At 31.9% G+C, this 14,152-nt stretch overlaps 1 protein-coding gene across 4 annotated transcripts; it reads left to right on the top strand.

Moving 5' to 3' along the window:
* The first annotated feature begins 1,294 nt into the window (after positions 1–1,294).
* Positions 1,295–6,772, top strand: LOC111370587 (protein NUCLEAR FUSION DEFECTIVE 6, chloroplastic/mitochondrial-like). 4 transcript variants are annotated; one of them, XM_022992375.1, is made up of 4 exons: positions 1,295–1,531; positions 1,616–1,740; positions 4,752–4,827; positions 6,178–6,425. In XM_022992375.1, the coding sequence occupies exons 1-4, from the start codon at positions 1,386–1,388 to the stop codon at positions 6,242–6,244; spliced, it is 414 nt and encodes a 137-aa protein (XP_022848143.1). In that variant the 5' UTR covers positions 1,295–1,385; the 3' UTR covers positions 6,245–6,425. The 4 variants fall into 4 exon arrangements, with proteins under 4 accessions (XP_022848143.1, XP_022848145.1, XP_022848144.1 ...); XM_022992377.1 differs by lacking the exon at positions 6,178–6,425 and adding an exon at positions 5,712–5,913; XM_022992376.1 differs by lacking the exon at positions 4,752–4,827 and having other exon boundaries at positions 6,384–6,772.
* Positions 6,773–14,152: the final 7,380 nt, after the last annotated feature.

The raw sequence follows: 14,152 nt of genomic DNA, 5'->3' as shown, positions 1-14,152 counted from the left end.
ACATATTCTTGAAAAAAATGGCCTGAGGATAAATTTATACAGAGAATTTGAACTCCAAGGAACAATGTGCATCTTCATCCTATAAACACGTCAAAGGTCAACATCTATGTTTTGCTAATTTTGCATAGATAAGTTTGATGATAGCATCTGAATCCAGTGTTCTCATTACTTGAATTTAGAAAGTGATTCATGGATAAAGATGGAGACTGTGTTATCTTCATAGAAATATGAGGCATTTTCAAGAATGTCCAATTTTAAGAATATGAGTTAAAAAGTGTCAATTCATTTAAATTTAGTATCAATTTGTCTATTATGCCTTTAATGAAAAACTATATTTTGAAATGGTATTCTCGACATTTGATTTTTTTTATCAATTTGTCACGAATTTTGAGAAGTGGCTTCCATGAGAAGTTACATTAAAATAAATTCGGACGACAAAAATAAAAATAAAAATATAATACTTTAAAAAAATAACGTGAAAACAAAAAAATATGATACTTTAAAAAAAAAACAAAAAAATCACGTCTCCGTGACACTGAGACAAGTGTCTTCGTGTCACGGAGACATTCTCGACATTTGCCTCCGTGTCACAAAGACATTCTCAACATTTGAACACTGTTTCATTAAAAAAAAGAAAAAAGAAAAAATCACGTCTTCGTGTCACGGAGACATTCTCGACATTTGTCTCCATGTCACGAAGACATTCTCGACATTACATATGTCATTCTCGACATTTGAATATCGTTTCATTAAAAAAATGAAAAAATCACGTCTTCGTGACACGAACAAGTGCCTCCGTGTCACGGAGATATTCTCGACATTACATATGTCATTCTCGACATTTGAATGTTACATTTGTCTAGAATGACATTTTATTTTGAACATGACATTTCTCTACATTTGAAAATGTCGTTCTCGACATTTCTGAGTTAACGAAAAATATAGTATTTATTGTGATTTGACATGTATACTTTTGAAATAAATATGGCAAGTTATGTGTCAAAAATTTATTCGCCAATAACAATTTTGCAAAAAATGTCTATTTTTTTGTCTTATTGTGGAATTAAAAATGGTTAATAAGCGTATTTTGGTCTAAATTTTTTCAAATTGGACATTTTTTCAATGGTTTGCAATAATGGACATTTTTGCAAATGATTAGGTAAAAATGAACATTTGATGAAATTTCCTCTAGAAAAAAATATTTATGTTAATAGTTTATATAAACTTAAGGGTAATTAAGTAATTTTACTTAAGGTCATTTAAGTAAATGAAAAAATTGATTAAACAAGTAATTTTTGTAGTGACAAGCTAAAACCCCAATAAAACCTTATATTCGTCGTCCGCGCTCAAGATCTGTACTCACTGTCTCATTTGCATCGTCTACGATGGCCGCTGTCGCCGCTAGGTCATGCCTTCGTTCCGCGACCACATCCACCCGAAGTGCGGCAGCCAGGTTCTTTGCTGGAGCCAAGCCCAAGGCCTCTACCTCTCCCTTTCGCCCCTCATCTCAAGGCCCCCCTCGTGTTTTCAGGTTATACAAACGTATTTCAGTAAGTATTCCAACGCGAATTACGTTTTTACGATTCATTTATATGTCCATATATGTGTGTACTAGGTCACCGGTGGAGATGAGAAGTATTAGCTCAGCGTCGATGCTACCGTACCACGCTGCAACTGCTTCTGCACTGCTCACTTCCATGTTATCTGTTTCTCCTCGAAGCCACGCTTGGACCCCCGAAGGTACTTTAATTTCGAAATATACGTATATGAAATTGTTTGTATGCACTTCTCTCCTGTCTTAGCTGATATACCAATGTTTTTCGCTGGAAAAATATGTTTGCACATGATCTGGACAAAGTGGACAGTCGGTATGATTTGGTGTTTATATTTTGTTAACTATAACCTTAATCTAGGTTTTCGTTTATTCTTGAGCGAAACTAGGTTGGTACAGATCCCTTAATTTTACCTATTTTGATTGTTATTACACTCGACAATTGTAAATAAAAGAGGGTAGTTCGAGGAACCCAAACCTCCGATTTTACTCAACTGAGTAGAAGTAACTGACTAATGCATTTTATACAATAATTCACCCACGTATATAGTGATGTCTTGCAATTATAAACCACCCCCCCCCCCCCCCACACCAAAAAAAAAAAAAAAAAAAAAAAAAAAAANNNNCAAAAAAAAAAAAAAGAAAGGGAAAAACAGGTGCAACATAAATGAATAATTTCTGGAACTGACTAATTCAAACTTTGACTTGTTCAAATGTAATTTTAATTAATCCCTGCAATACTTTAGCTAATTCGTAACATTCCCTTTCCCTTTAGAATTGGCGCTTGTCCTCAAAAGCTGCAAAATATGAAAATTAATTATTCATAAGCTCTAGGTTCTCCCAAGTTGCTTCAACTGGTGAAAGTCCTTGCCAGTGAACTAAAACATCCTCTCCTTGTCTGTGTTTTCGATGGTCTAAAACTGCTTGAGGATAGGGTACCAATTTATCATCATTCATAACAGGAAGTTGTGACTAGACTTGAATATAATTTCCCGCCTTTTTCTTAAGCAAAGAAACATGAAATACTGGATTGATTCTAGTTTCTTTCGGTAACTTCAGCTTATACATGACAAGCCCAACGCATTGCAAGATTTGAAATGGACCATAGAACTTTGGGGATAGCTTGAAGTTCTTCCTTGTTGAAACAGAGAATTGTTTGTACGGTTGCACCCCCAAATGCACCCAATCGATAAAAAAGAATTCTCTTTTAGTGTGCATAGCATCATATAGTTGTTCCATTCGAGCTTGAGCTTCCTTAATGTTCACCTTTAAGTCCTTCAAAGTCAAATCTCTCTCACCCAGCTCCCTATCCATGGCTGCCACCTTTGTCGTCCCTAGTATGTAGCTCAATGAATTGGGTGGTTCTCAACCGTAAACTACCTCAAATGGAGTTCTTTTAATGTTATGAATTAGCTAGAGTATTGCGGGAAATAATTGAAATTGCATTTGAATAAGTCCGAGTTTGAATTAGTCTTTTCGTTGGTCATTTCCAAAAAATTATTCATTTTATGTTGCATCTGTTTTTCCTATTCTTTTAGGTTTATGGTTGTAAGACAATACTATATATGTGGGTGAATTACTGAATAAAAAGTATCATTGATTTACTTTTACTCAGTTGAGTAAAATAGGAGGTTTGGGTTCCTTGAACTACCCTCTTTTATTTACGATTGTTGAGTGTGATAACAACCAAAATAGGTAAAACTAAAGGATCTGTACTAGCTGGTCGGATCTTCTCCACCGTTAAATTGAGGAAATTCCGATTTTATCAATTTAGGTGCGAATGTGATGAACCAAGACCTGGAGATTCTTTATTGGTGTTTGTACGTTTACCACTAGTGTGATGCGTAGCTTGTGAAGACTCTTCATTCTCTTGGCCCAACTGTCCAGCAATATGATCCACATTGCTATTTAATTTTGCAAATAACTCTGTCGTCCGTGTGGTAAAATTTTGCTGCTGTTGTTTGATGTCTTGCTGTCCATTGGTGAGAACTGAGATACTTTGCTCGACCTGTTGTACTCGTTCTTCCATCCCAGAGCTCTAATCCCAGGCTGGTACAGATGCCTTAGTTTTATCTATTTTGATTGTTATCACAATCAACAATTGTAAATAAAAGAGGGTAGTTTGAGATACCCAAACTCACGATTTAACTCAACTTAGTAGAAGTAAATCACTAATGCTTTTTATTCAATAATTCACCAACATATGTGTTGGTGTCTTACAACCATAAACCCAAAAGAATAGGAAAAACGGGTGCAACATAAAATGATTAATATCTGAAACTGACTAACTGAAAGACTAATTTAACTTGGACTTATTCAAATGTAATTTTAATTAATCCTTCCAATACTCTAGCTAATTGTTAACATTTGAATTACTACAGGGGATGTGAAAAGTACCTGAGCGAGGCAGCTGGTATATAGGAAAATAACAAATTTTTGTGCATCTTACTGGTTTCGAGGTTTTTGATTGGTCATTTGTGGTCTTCAACTGAAAAAGGAAGAGGAGATTTAATAGGCACATGTCAGTTATAAGAAGAGCATTGCATTAAAGTTATCATTTGGAAATATGTTTCTTATAACTTTCGTTGAAAAAATTTCATCAAACTGCTTCTTTGAGATTGCTCCTCTGAAACCTACAGTGTATTCTCTCAAATTTTGTGTTATCTTAATGGGTTTTCACATTTCTCCCAAAGTAAAAGAGGTGTATTCTTCTCTCATCTTGTAGGGCAAGAGAGGACTAGATGAAGATCATAAAAGGAGGTGAAGTCATTTCATTTCTTTTTTCTAGTGGAGATAATGAACCGTTTTATGTCTATCTTCTCCAAGATTAGGGGTTTGAAACCACCATTTTAAAATATATCTGCTAATATCTTTATTGAACAGAGTTAGGAAGCTTCATGGTTGAACACTTTTCTAGTGAGATTGCTGAGTTTAGAAAAGTAGTTTTTTGTTCGTATCGGAGACAACAGCATGGAGGTTTTAGGCATATGTTTTGTTGGATTTGTAGCTGAGATTTGAGAAAATATTGGATTATTAAGTGGTTGAAAAGGAGTGAGAGATTAGGACAGAAAAGAGGTCCCAAGGAAATTTTTTATTCAGACATATGTGCTCTATAGAACTTTCTGTGTATATATAATAAAATAGTAGTCAAGTGTATTTATCCTTGTTATTTTTTTTATTTTTTTCTATTTATATGCAGTTATTAAGGGTATAAAGCCTAAACAACTTGATTTGAGCTCCTTAGTTTGTGTAGATTTCATGGAGACCTTGCCCTGGTAAGACAAAAACTTTCAAATTGGAAGAAAATATTTAAATGTAGCTAATTATGCTACCTACAATTACTTGGAAACAAAAATTATATATGTTATATTAAAAGATTAAGAAAGACTGATTGCTAAGTGCAAATTCGATGTGAATCCAACTTTTTGTAAGTTGTTTTAAGCTAAAATTTGGGGCATTGAAGCATCTCGACAGTTAAAACTTGGGTAAATTCTAGATTTGTTTCCATGCGCTTTATAGAATTAGAGCTCGTTACCACCTGTCTAAATCATTTTCTTCTTCTTTTTTTATCCGAAATAAAAGCGTATCAGTTTATTAACTATTTCTGTCATGTCAGTTTTCGGAATCATGGTCAATAGATTATTACGTAATTACTAATTGGAATTCCAAATGTCTGGAAATCGTATTTGTTACACTAGGAAACATAAAGATGCAATCTACAACAATGTATACAAATGCTCCTCTAAAGAATTATTCTTTGGGGAAGAGTAAGTGAATAAGTGGCTAACTAGAGGGAATAGTATTAGTCAGATGCCTTACTTTCTTCAATATCATCATTTATGATTGCCTTCTTATAAATTGCCCATAATTGTTAGTCACTTTTATATAATACATTTTTCTGTAGCATATGTATATGAACTTTTTAATTGGGCTTGAGAATCTAAAGAATGCTCTAAGTGTAATCAAATTCAACTCTGTGATTTGAAATTGTTGCTTAATTGTGAACCGTCGACTATTATTTAGAAATTAGTTGCAACACCACTGGTTCATATTATATGGGTAACTTAGTCAAACATTTGAATTTGTCAAATTTACCTGTTGAGCTACGGTTTTTGCTTTAATCATATAAAGATCATGCTAATATGTGGTATTCACTCAGATTGCAATGATGATGTATGATGACTGTTGGATGGTTCAAGCGAAGTTTTATTTACATGGGCTCTAGGAGAATGCCGGATAAATAGTCTTGAATGAACTCCAGAGAAGATATTATCTCAGTTGTCCTCGTCTTTAAATTAGACTGTTAAGTTATTCTGAACAAAGCTAGTTGAGCTTCACATAAAAAAATAAAAATAAAAAAATGATGCTTCATGTTCATGGCTTGTTCATAACTTTATTACACGATTGAGCTCCTTGTGGAGCTGTGGATTTTTATCAGTGTATATTTTTACATGCAGTTGCAAAGTAATTTTTTGAAAAGCAAGTGGAGAATCGTTTGTGTGTTAGCTATCTATTCGTGCAACTTGTTCTTCTTGTCCTTGGAACTGCATCTTTAAATAATTTGAAATTCCCCATAGCTTGCATTACCAACTTTCTTTACTTGACTCCAGATTTTCTCTGTTTAGGTTTGTGATTTCTGCTCTTGGGCTGACTTTCGGATTGAAGATTTCCCAATTCTCCTTTCTCCTTTAGCTGAAGTTTTTCGTATTTCTATTTATAAGAGATAATAACTTGAACTTGGTAATCATACTGGTGTGTGTTTGCTTCTTGATAGACTTTTAGCTGCTGTTGGCTTATTGTAAACTTCTTGGAAGTTAACAATTGTTTTCAGGTGGTATTCATGTCCATGGTTTGGACTTGTTCGTTGGTTCAAGGCTATTGGCATTTATTATAAAGGATGTTGCTAAGAGGCAAGTCTAATGAATAATGTTATATAACCCCATTAGAGTTGTAAATCCAATCTGGCGCTAAATGATAGGGTAAATGAAAGTTGAAATTAAATGAATAATTTAATTGCACTTATCATTTAATACTACAACAACGCCACCTAAATTGGCGTTACAACCCTAGTAGGGCTATATAGCATTACTCTATCTTGATATGCTTAAAAATTCATGGTGGCTTTTTTGTTACTTAAATTTGTATTTTACAATTGAAAATTGGGATAATGTTTGCATTTTCATTTGGAATACTGTTTGATAATATTTGCATTTTCGTTTAGAATATTGTGTTTTTGTTTTCATTGACTTTTTTCATAAATTGTTTTATATCAATTTGACGGATGTATCTATAAAAAATAATTTATTTTCGTGGTTATTAACCGAATCGAGATACGAATCGAACCGATTTACGTGGTTATGGTGCGATTATGATATGGTCAAAAAATTGGTGATGCAGTTATGGTTTTGGCCGAACCGATCCATAACCGAATCATTGCTAACCCTATTTGTTAGGACAATTTACTGTTTTATTTGCAGAATTTGCTCTGATTTTACCACACTTTGAGGTGATGTGGCTTAACAAAATCCAGTGATAATTATTTTATTTTATTTTATTTTTTTACCGGCTATTAAACAATAATTCGTGTAAATTTTGCATTCCGAAGGACCAGTGTTACCTGGCTGCATGAACTGAACTACATGGATGTGAATGTTAATCGTCACTAAGCAGGGTTATGAACTCGCCAGACCATTCATTATTAATTCAAAAGTGCTCGAATTTATAATTATATTTATATTCTTTTATTACTCAATGATTTTATTTAATTCATATTTGTTTTAATTTGATTATTATTTTACGTTAACAGAAAGTTACTCATTAAAATTCAAAAGTTACAGAAATAAAAAATAAAAAAATCTTAGCACTACAGCGTAAATATTGAGAACTAAAATTTGAAGTAAATTATGATAAGATAATAATTTAGTTTCCTGATTGTTCATTTTTGGATCCCTCGAGACAATCAAAATGTTGACCAGAAGAGCAACATGTTCTTTGAGATCCTTGACTTTGTTGTTGAGCTCATTGTAACAATTATTGTTTGTTAGTCAATTTGTATTCTCCTTCGATATTTCGTTATGGTCAATTTTTTATTTTATTTTATTTTTTTTTGTTACATTTTGAGCTCATAACATTCGGATTTGGTAAATTTTTTGTTTATACTCTCCTCATTTGGAAAATTTCAATGAGTTGATTTTCTTGTTCGGTAGTTTCAATTTTTATTTTTTTTTGTTGGGGATAATGCACCGATTCAAATGTGCATATTACATTCATATAAACATATCGTTTATTTGCGTGAAATCGAAACGTAGTTTCAACTTACCAAAATAGAATTTGATAAGCAAAGCAATAATAGTTACCGAATTTGAATGCATGAATATGGATTCATTTTTTTCAATTCTTAAACGAAAGCAATCAAACCTCGCAGAAAAAACATGTAAATAATATTAATCAGTTTCTGAAATCAAATCATAATTAAGAGAAATCAAAAAATGAAGGAAGAAATATGCAAGTGTTGAATTTTTGGTCGAGACAAGTGTTTGACACTTGATCTTTAAAACGAATTTGCCTGGCATCGGTGTTAACGATTTTCTAGCAATCATCTCTCAAGATACAACGACACGTCAAGCCATAGGAGCACTCCAAATGGCTTCCACCAACGAACTCGAACGGAATTTCCTTTTTACCATAACAATAATTTTGATGCAAAAGATAATTACTTCTACGAAGTGTTTTATGTAACTTAACATGAAATGAATAATATGGAATTATGGAATGAATTGGAATAACAAATACACATTCAATGGGTCCTATATATAGAAAATGAAGGGTTGTGGGTGAAGGGACACACCTTAAATCCATCATTTTTCATAAAAAGTTGCAACACTTCATTTCAAACCTGCATCCTTTCAAAAAGTTGCAACACTTCATTATTCCAATTTTGGACTGCAATTTCTCATTCATTCGAAATTGGTTTCGAGATTTTAAATATACCACGACAATCTACTCGACAAGTAGAATAAGTTGGTTTATTTACTTTTGTAATTTAACCATCGAATCAAATCCGAACATTCGACCGAAGTCGACACGAAGTCACACTTTTTCATTTTTTCAATTTTACACTTAACCAATTTTCAGTTAATTTTTGAACGAATTCCAACAAACCCCCACATGAATAGAAATTCGAGTATGCAAATGTAATGCTATGATGTGATGCAAGTAGAGAGAGAGCGGAAAGCTACTGCATTGGGGATAGTAGCTTCTGGCCTTGAACCTCTCGTAGTGAAATACCATTGGACTTACTCGGCTAATTGGTGAACGTGATGTCTTGAACCATTCAACTTTTAGTGTAAGCCAAGACAACGATACTTATACAGATGTCTTTCCTAAACTATTCATGGTTATCATGACTTGGTTCATTTTGGCCTTGAACCCTTCTTGGTTCTACGAGTGTTTAAAGAATTCAAGTCTTGAATAATTCTCATTGAAGCGGCTCTACTTCACACTCACATAGGTGACCTCCTATTAAGAGTATTCTGCCCTATTTCACTTGATTTAATCAAGATATAGGAATCATTAAAAATTATCTTAACCTCTTGCAACTCTGCATAAAGCACTTTAATATCATAGGAATGAGTTAGGGAATTATTTTCCTTAGTGCTTCATGGAATTCTCATAACTTAGTTGTCCCTTTGAACTAAGATACTGGGATCTCCAATCAATAAAGTAGGGTTACCAAGGACTCTAACGTAGTAGGCTTCAATCTCATTCCTTTCGATATGCAGTATACTTAATCTCTCGGAAATCTCTTAAATGTACCACAAGTTTACACCATTGAGATCAACTACTTAATGATATTATGTTTATGACTTATACGTCTAGACCTACCATTACATGTGACCTAGTATCTTATCAATTATTGCTAGCAAACGATCGATTTCATTTAATAGATACAAATTGTTACCACTAAGAAATCCTTTCATGAAATTACATGTTTCTTATTAGCTTTATCTAAGGTTTTATCAATTTTCAAACAACACTGTTAAAAGATTTATATCTAATTATTACACTGTTAGAGGATTTATATCTAATTATTACACTAGTCAACCATGTTTACTAGTGGATTTCAGAGTCATGGATATTTAATATCATCATTAAAACATTACAGTGCATTCGAACTTTATGAATATTCTTCATATATTCAAATTGTTCTTGTATGTCTAAACAAATGCCATAATTGTCTTTACAACTCATTTCATCCACTTTAGACTTAGTATATATCATCCTTATAATTAATATAAGTGTTTTCTATCTTTCCACCTTCATAGGTATCATTCTATGATTATAAAATAGAAGCAAACGTAATTGTTAAACTGAGTTACCCCCACAATTCCTCAATTAGGAATACATATGCAATCTAGTAACGTTGCATCCATAAGTTTTTAAACTTTTCATTCAAGTTCACGAGCATTTATGATAATCCCCCCTATCTTTGGGTTACAATTGAACTTATGGTTTAGCAACTCTTTCATAGTTCAATTTATTTATCTCTTAGATAATATTCATATCGAGTGCTTCGTGAAAGTCTAAATACTTTCAAAATAGTGGTCGTTGACTCACAATTTATTTCAATTAAAGTTGCATATAACGTACTTCAATCCAATTATTTTAATTTGATCATTCAAATTAAATCAAGGCCATCATATAGACCTGCAATGCTTTCAAAACATATACCAACTTAATTGATTTTATGATTGAAGTCAAATTCAACAATAAAGAGGGCTAAGCATTGCAACTTCTTCAAATATATGCAACTTATCACATTTGTGACATTTCAATGATAGTTTCATTTCAACCATCGATTGAAAAGTTGTATTTTCAAAAGACACAATTTTATAAAAGGACATACCTCTTGAAATAATCTCTATGAAGAGACATACCCATTGAAAAATAATTATATCTAAAGTCATGGTTTTTCATATGAAATGACGCACATTTTCATCTAAATTGATCCTAAAATATTTCATAATATTCTACATAATTTTTCACCAATTCCAAGTAATCAAATTAGGACAAATTACATTTTGTCATATTCTTATGTAAATATAATTTTGCACAAATCATCCCATTGAAGTCAGAAATTTAACTGAATCATCACATTCAAACTTTTTCAGATTTAAAGGAAGTTGAGCACCATTGCCAACTTTAGGCACTGCTTGTGCTTTGCATAGTATTTTCATATCTTAATATTTTGGCAACAATTTTCACTAGAACAAATCACAATTTGTCATACTTTATGCAAATATAACTGGCATAAAAGTCATCTCACTTAATTCCATAAGATTAAATGAGGCTATCAACATTAATCAAGATAGTATAATTTCAACAAGATATGAAAATTTAACCAACTAATTTACCATGTCATATTTCATATTTCAATAAAAGAATAGTCATGAAAGTTCATATACTTTCACAATTAGTTGGCATGTATTTCAGTAACATTAGAGTTGTACCAATGATCAACATATATAGATCCTATTTAAATAAATATACATGTCATATTATTTGATAGGATAATCAAGTTGATGATAGATTATGAAATTTGATTTGAAAATGTATTTTGAAAATGAAGAGTCATCATTTAATAAATTGCCTTAAAAATCACATGCAATTTTTCAAAATAAATCAACTTCATGGTTCTTGACTAATTTATGGAAAGACACGTATTGACAGCCGTATATATTGATTAACAATTGTAAACATATGCAGTATATAATACTTCACTTTCATCATATACTAAACAAATGAATGGCATGGACACTTAAGACACAATTCATATAATAACATAATAGTTTTCGTGTATGCGTCAGTTTTTTTTTTATTAAGAGTTGCACGGAACCCCACTGAGCGTAAAACATAAACCAGTGTCGAGTTTATGCAATCAGATTTTGACATTCAATCCATTTAAAACTTCGTTTATGCAAACAGAATAGTGAAAAATATAAATGCACGAAAACAAAATTCATTTTAAGATTGTTGGGGATAATATACCGATTCAAATGTGCATATAAAATTCATAAAAGCATACCGTTTATGAATAGCATACATTTTGAAAAAGTATTAATATTGTATTGGCCGCCAACAAATGAATCGTTTCTGTCGGGTCAAGCCTGTAATTACTTTTGGTCACAAGTCATTCTCTTTTTATTTAGCCCCCTGAAAATTAAAATCAAATTTTTAGTATATTTTTTAGAAAAATTAATGAAATATATAGTTAAAAAATTATAGATACCATAAAATATGTTGTTACAAATAATTGTTGACTTTGATTTTATTAAAAAATTTAATTTTAACTTTTATTTAACATGCTTGTTGTCTTAATTGAAAACAAAATTCATCTTAAGATTGTTGAGGATAATATATCGATTCAAATGTGCATATTATATTCATAAAAGTATACCGTTTATTTGCGTGAATTTGAAACGTATTTTCGACTTACCAAAATAGAATTTGAGAAGCAAAGCAATAATAGTTACCGAATCCGAATGCATGACTATGGATTCATCTTTTTTCGATTTTTGAATGAAAGCAATCAAACCTCGCAAAACAAACATGTAAATGATGTTAATTAATTTTTGAAATCAAATCATAATTAAGAGAAATCAGAAAATGAAGGAAGAAATATGAAAGTGATGAATTTTTGGTCGAGGCAAGTATTTGACACTTGGTCCTTAAGATGAATTTGCCCCGCATCGGTGCTAACGATTTTCTAGCAATCATCTCTCAAGATACAACAACAACGTCAAGCCATAGGAGCACTCCAAATGGCTTCGACCAACGAACTCGAACGAAATTCCCTTTCTACCATAACAATGATTTTGATGCAAAAGATAATCACTTTTACAAAGTGTTTTATGTAACTTAACATGAAATGAATAATATGGAATTATGGAATGAATTGAAATGAAAAATACACATCCAAGGGGTCCTATATATAGAAGATAAAGGGTTGTGGGTGAAGTGACACACCCCAAATCCAGCATTTTTCATAGAAAGTTGCAACACTTCATTTCAAACTTGCATCATTTCGAAAAGTTGCAACACTTCATTCTTTTAATTTTGGACCGCAATTTCTTGTTCATCCGAAATTGGTTTCGAGATTTTAAATATATCACGACAATCTACTCGACAAGTAGAATAAGTTGATCTTATTTACTTTTGTAATTTAACCATCGGATCATATCCGAACATTCGACCGAAGTTGACACGAAGTCACATCTTTTCATTTTCCCAATTTTACACTTCGGTTAATTTTTGAACCAATTCCAACAATTTTTTCGTACTTTCTTTATCCTCAATCCTTTTTAGTTTTTCTTAGATACATCTAGGGACTCATCCAACCTTATTGGCAAGGAAAAAAGTAAACTTTTAAATCTAACATTCTATTAATTAGATATCAATGTTACAAATTAGCAAGTTGAAAAACTTGTGGGAAGCTTCAGATGGATTGTAGAGGACTTGAGTCCGAGCCTGGGTTAATTTTCTAAATATTCACTGAACTTTGTCAAAATTTTTTAGGAGGTGATCAAATTTCAAAACTTCTCTAAATAGTCATCGAACTTTGAAAAAAGTTTATAGGGGGTCACTGAATTTCATAACTTCCCTAGATAGTCATTGAACTTTATAAAATGTTCCAAGGGGGCCACTGAATAATTGATGTATTAGGTCCTAATTTGTAAAGTTCGGTGATCTTCTAGGAACTTTGACAAAGTTCAATGACTATTTAGAGAAGCTTAGTGACTCCTTAGGAACTTTTTGCAAAGTTCTGTGATTATTTAGGGGAATTTTGAAGTTTAGTTACCTCCTGGAAACTTTTGGTAAAGTTCATGACTATTTAGGGAATTAACTCTATGAGCCCACTATAATTAAAATGAATTTTTTTGGGTGAAATAGATTTTGAAATAGTGAGTTTTTGAAGAATAAGTAGTTAAAAAAAAAAAAAGATTTATGTGCAAAATATATCATAATGAGAATGTGTTATTAAAAATGAGTTTAAGTAAAAATAAACCATCCACCTCACCTGTTGCGTCTTGTCTGTATCGAACCTATACAGTCCGACATCGTACATGTAATGCGGTTGTTAATTTTAATGGTAATAGGGACCGTGGGCAATATAACGGGCAGTGCCGTAATAAAGTTATCTAAATGTGGGGTGTGGTAGGGTAACAATGTCCAAAGATTCCAGTGGATAACAAATTCTGCCATTCACTAAACTTCATGGTCGGTCGCTCTGTTTGATTTTTATTTTTTTTTAAAATGAATTTTTCTCTCTTTTTTTAATCACACATTATTAATTAAAATAATATTACACTTAAATTAAAACTTTTTCTTATTTTTCAATTACACATTTTTTATTAATTTACTATTCTTAAATATATTTTTTCATAAAAATGATCTGAAACGCCAAATAAAAATAATTTTACCCACATCACATCACATCACATCAAGCAAACGTTGGTAATTGGTACGCTCCGTGACCGCTCCTTAAGATAATTATTAGGAATGAAATATGGATAGAATAAGCAGACAGGAAGCATATGAAGT

The sequence above is a fragment of the Olea europaea genome, chromosome 21, assembly GCF_002742605.1.
Source record: "Olea europaea var. sylvestris chromosome 21, O_europaea_v1, whole genome shotgun sequence".
Lineage (NCBI taxonomy): Eukaryota > Viridiplantae > Streptophyta > Magnoliopsida > Lamiales > Oleaceae > Olea > Olea europaea.
This window is presented reverse-complemented; position numbering and strand designations above follow the sequence as displayed.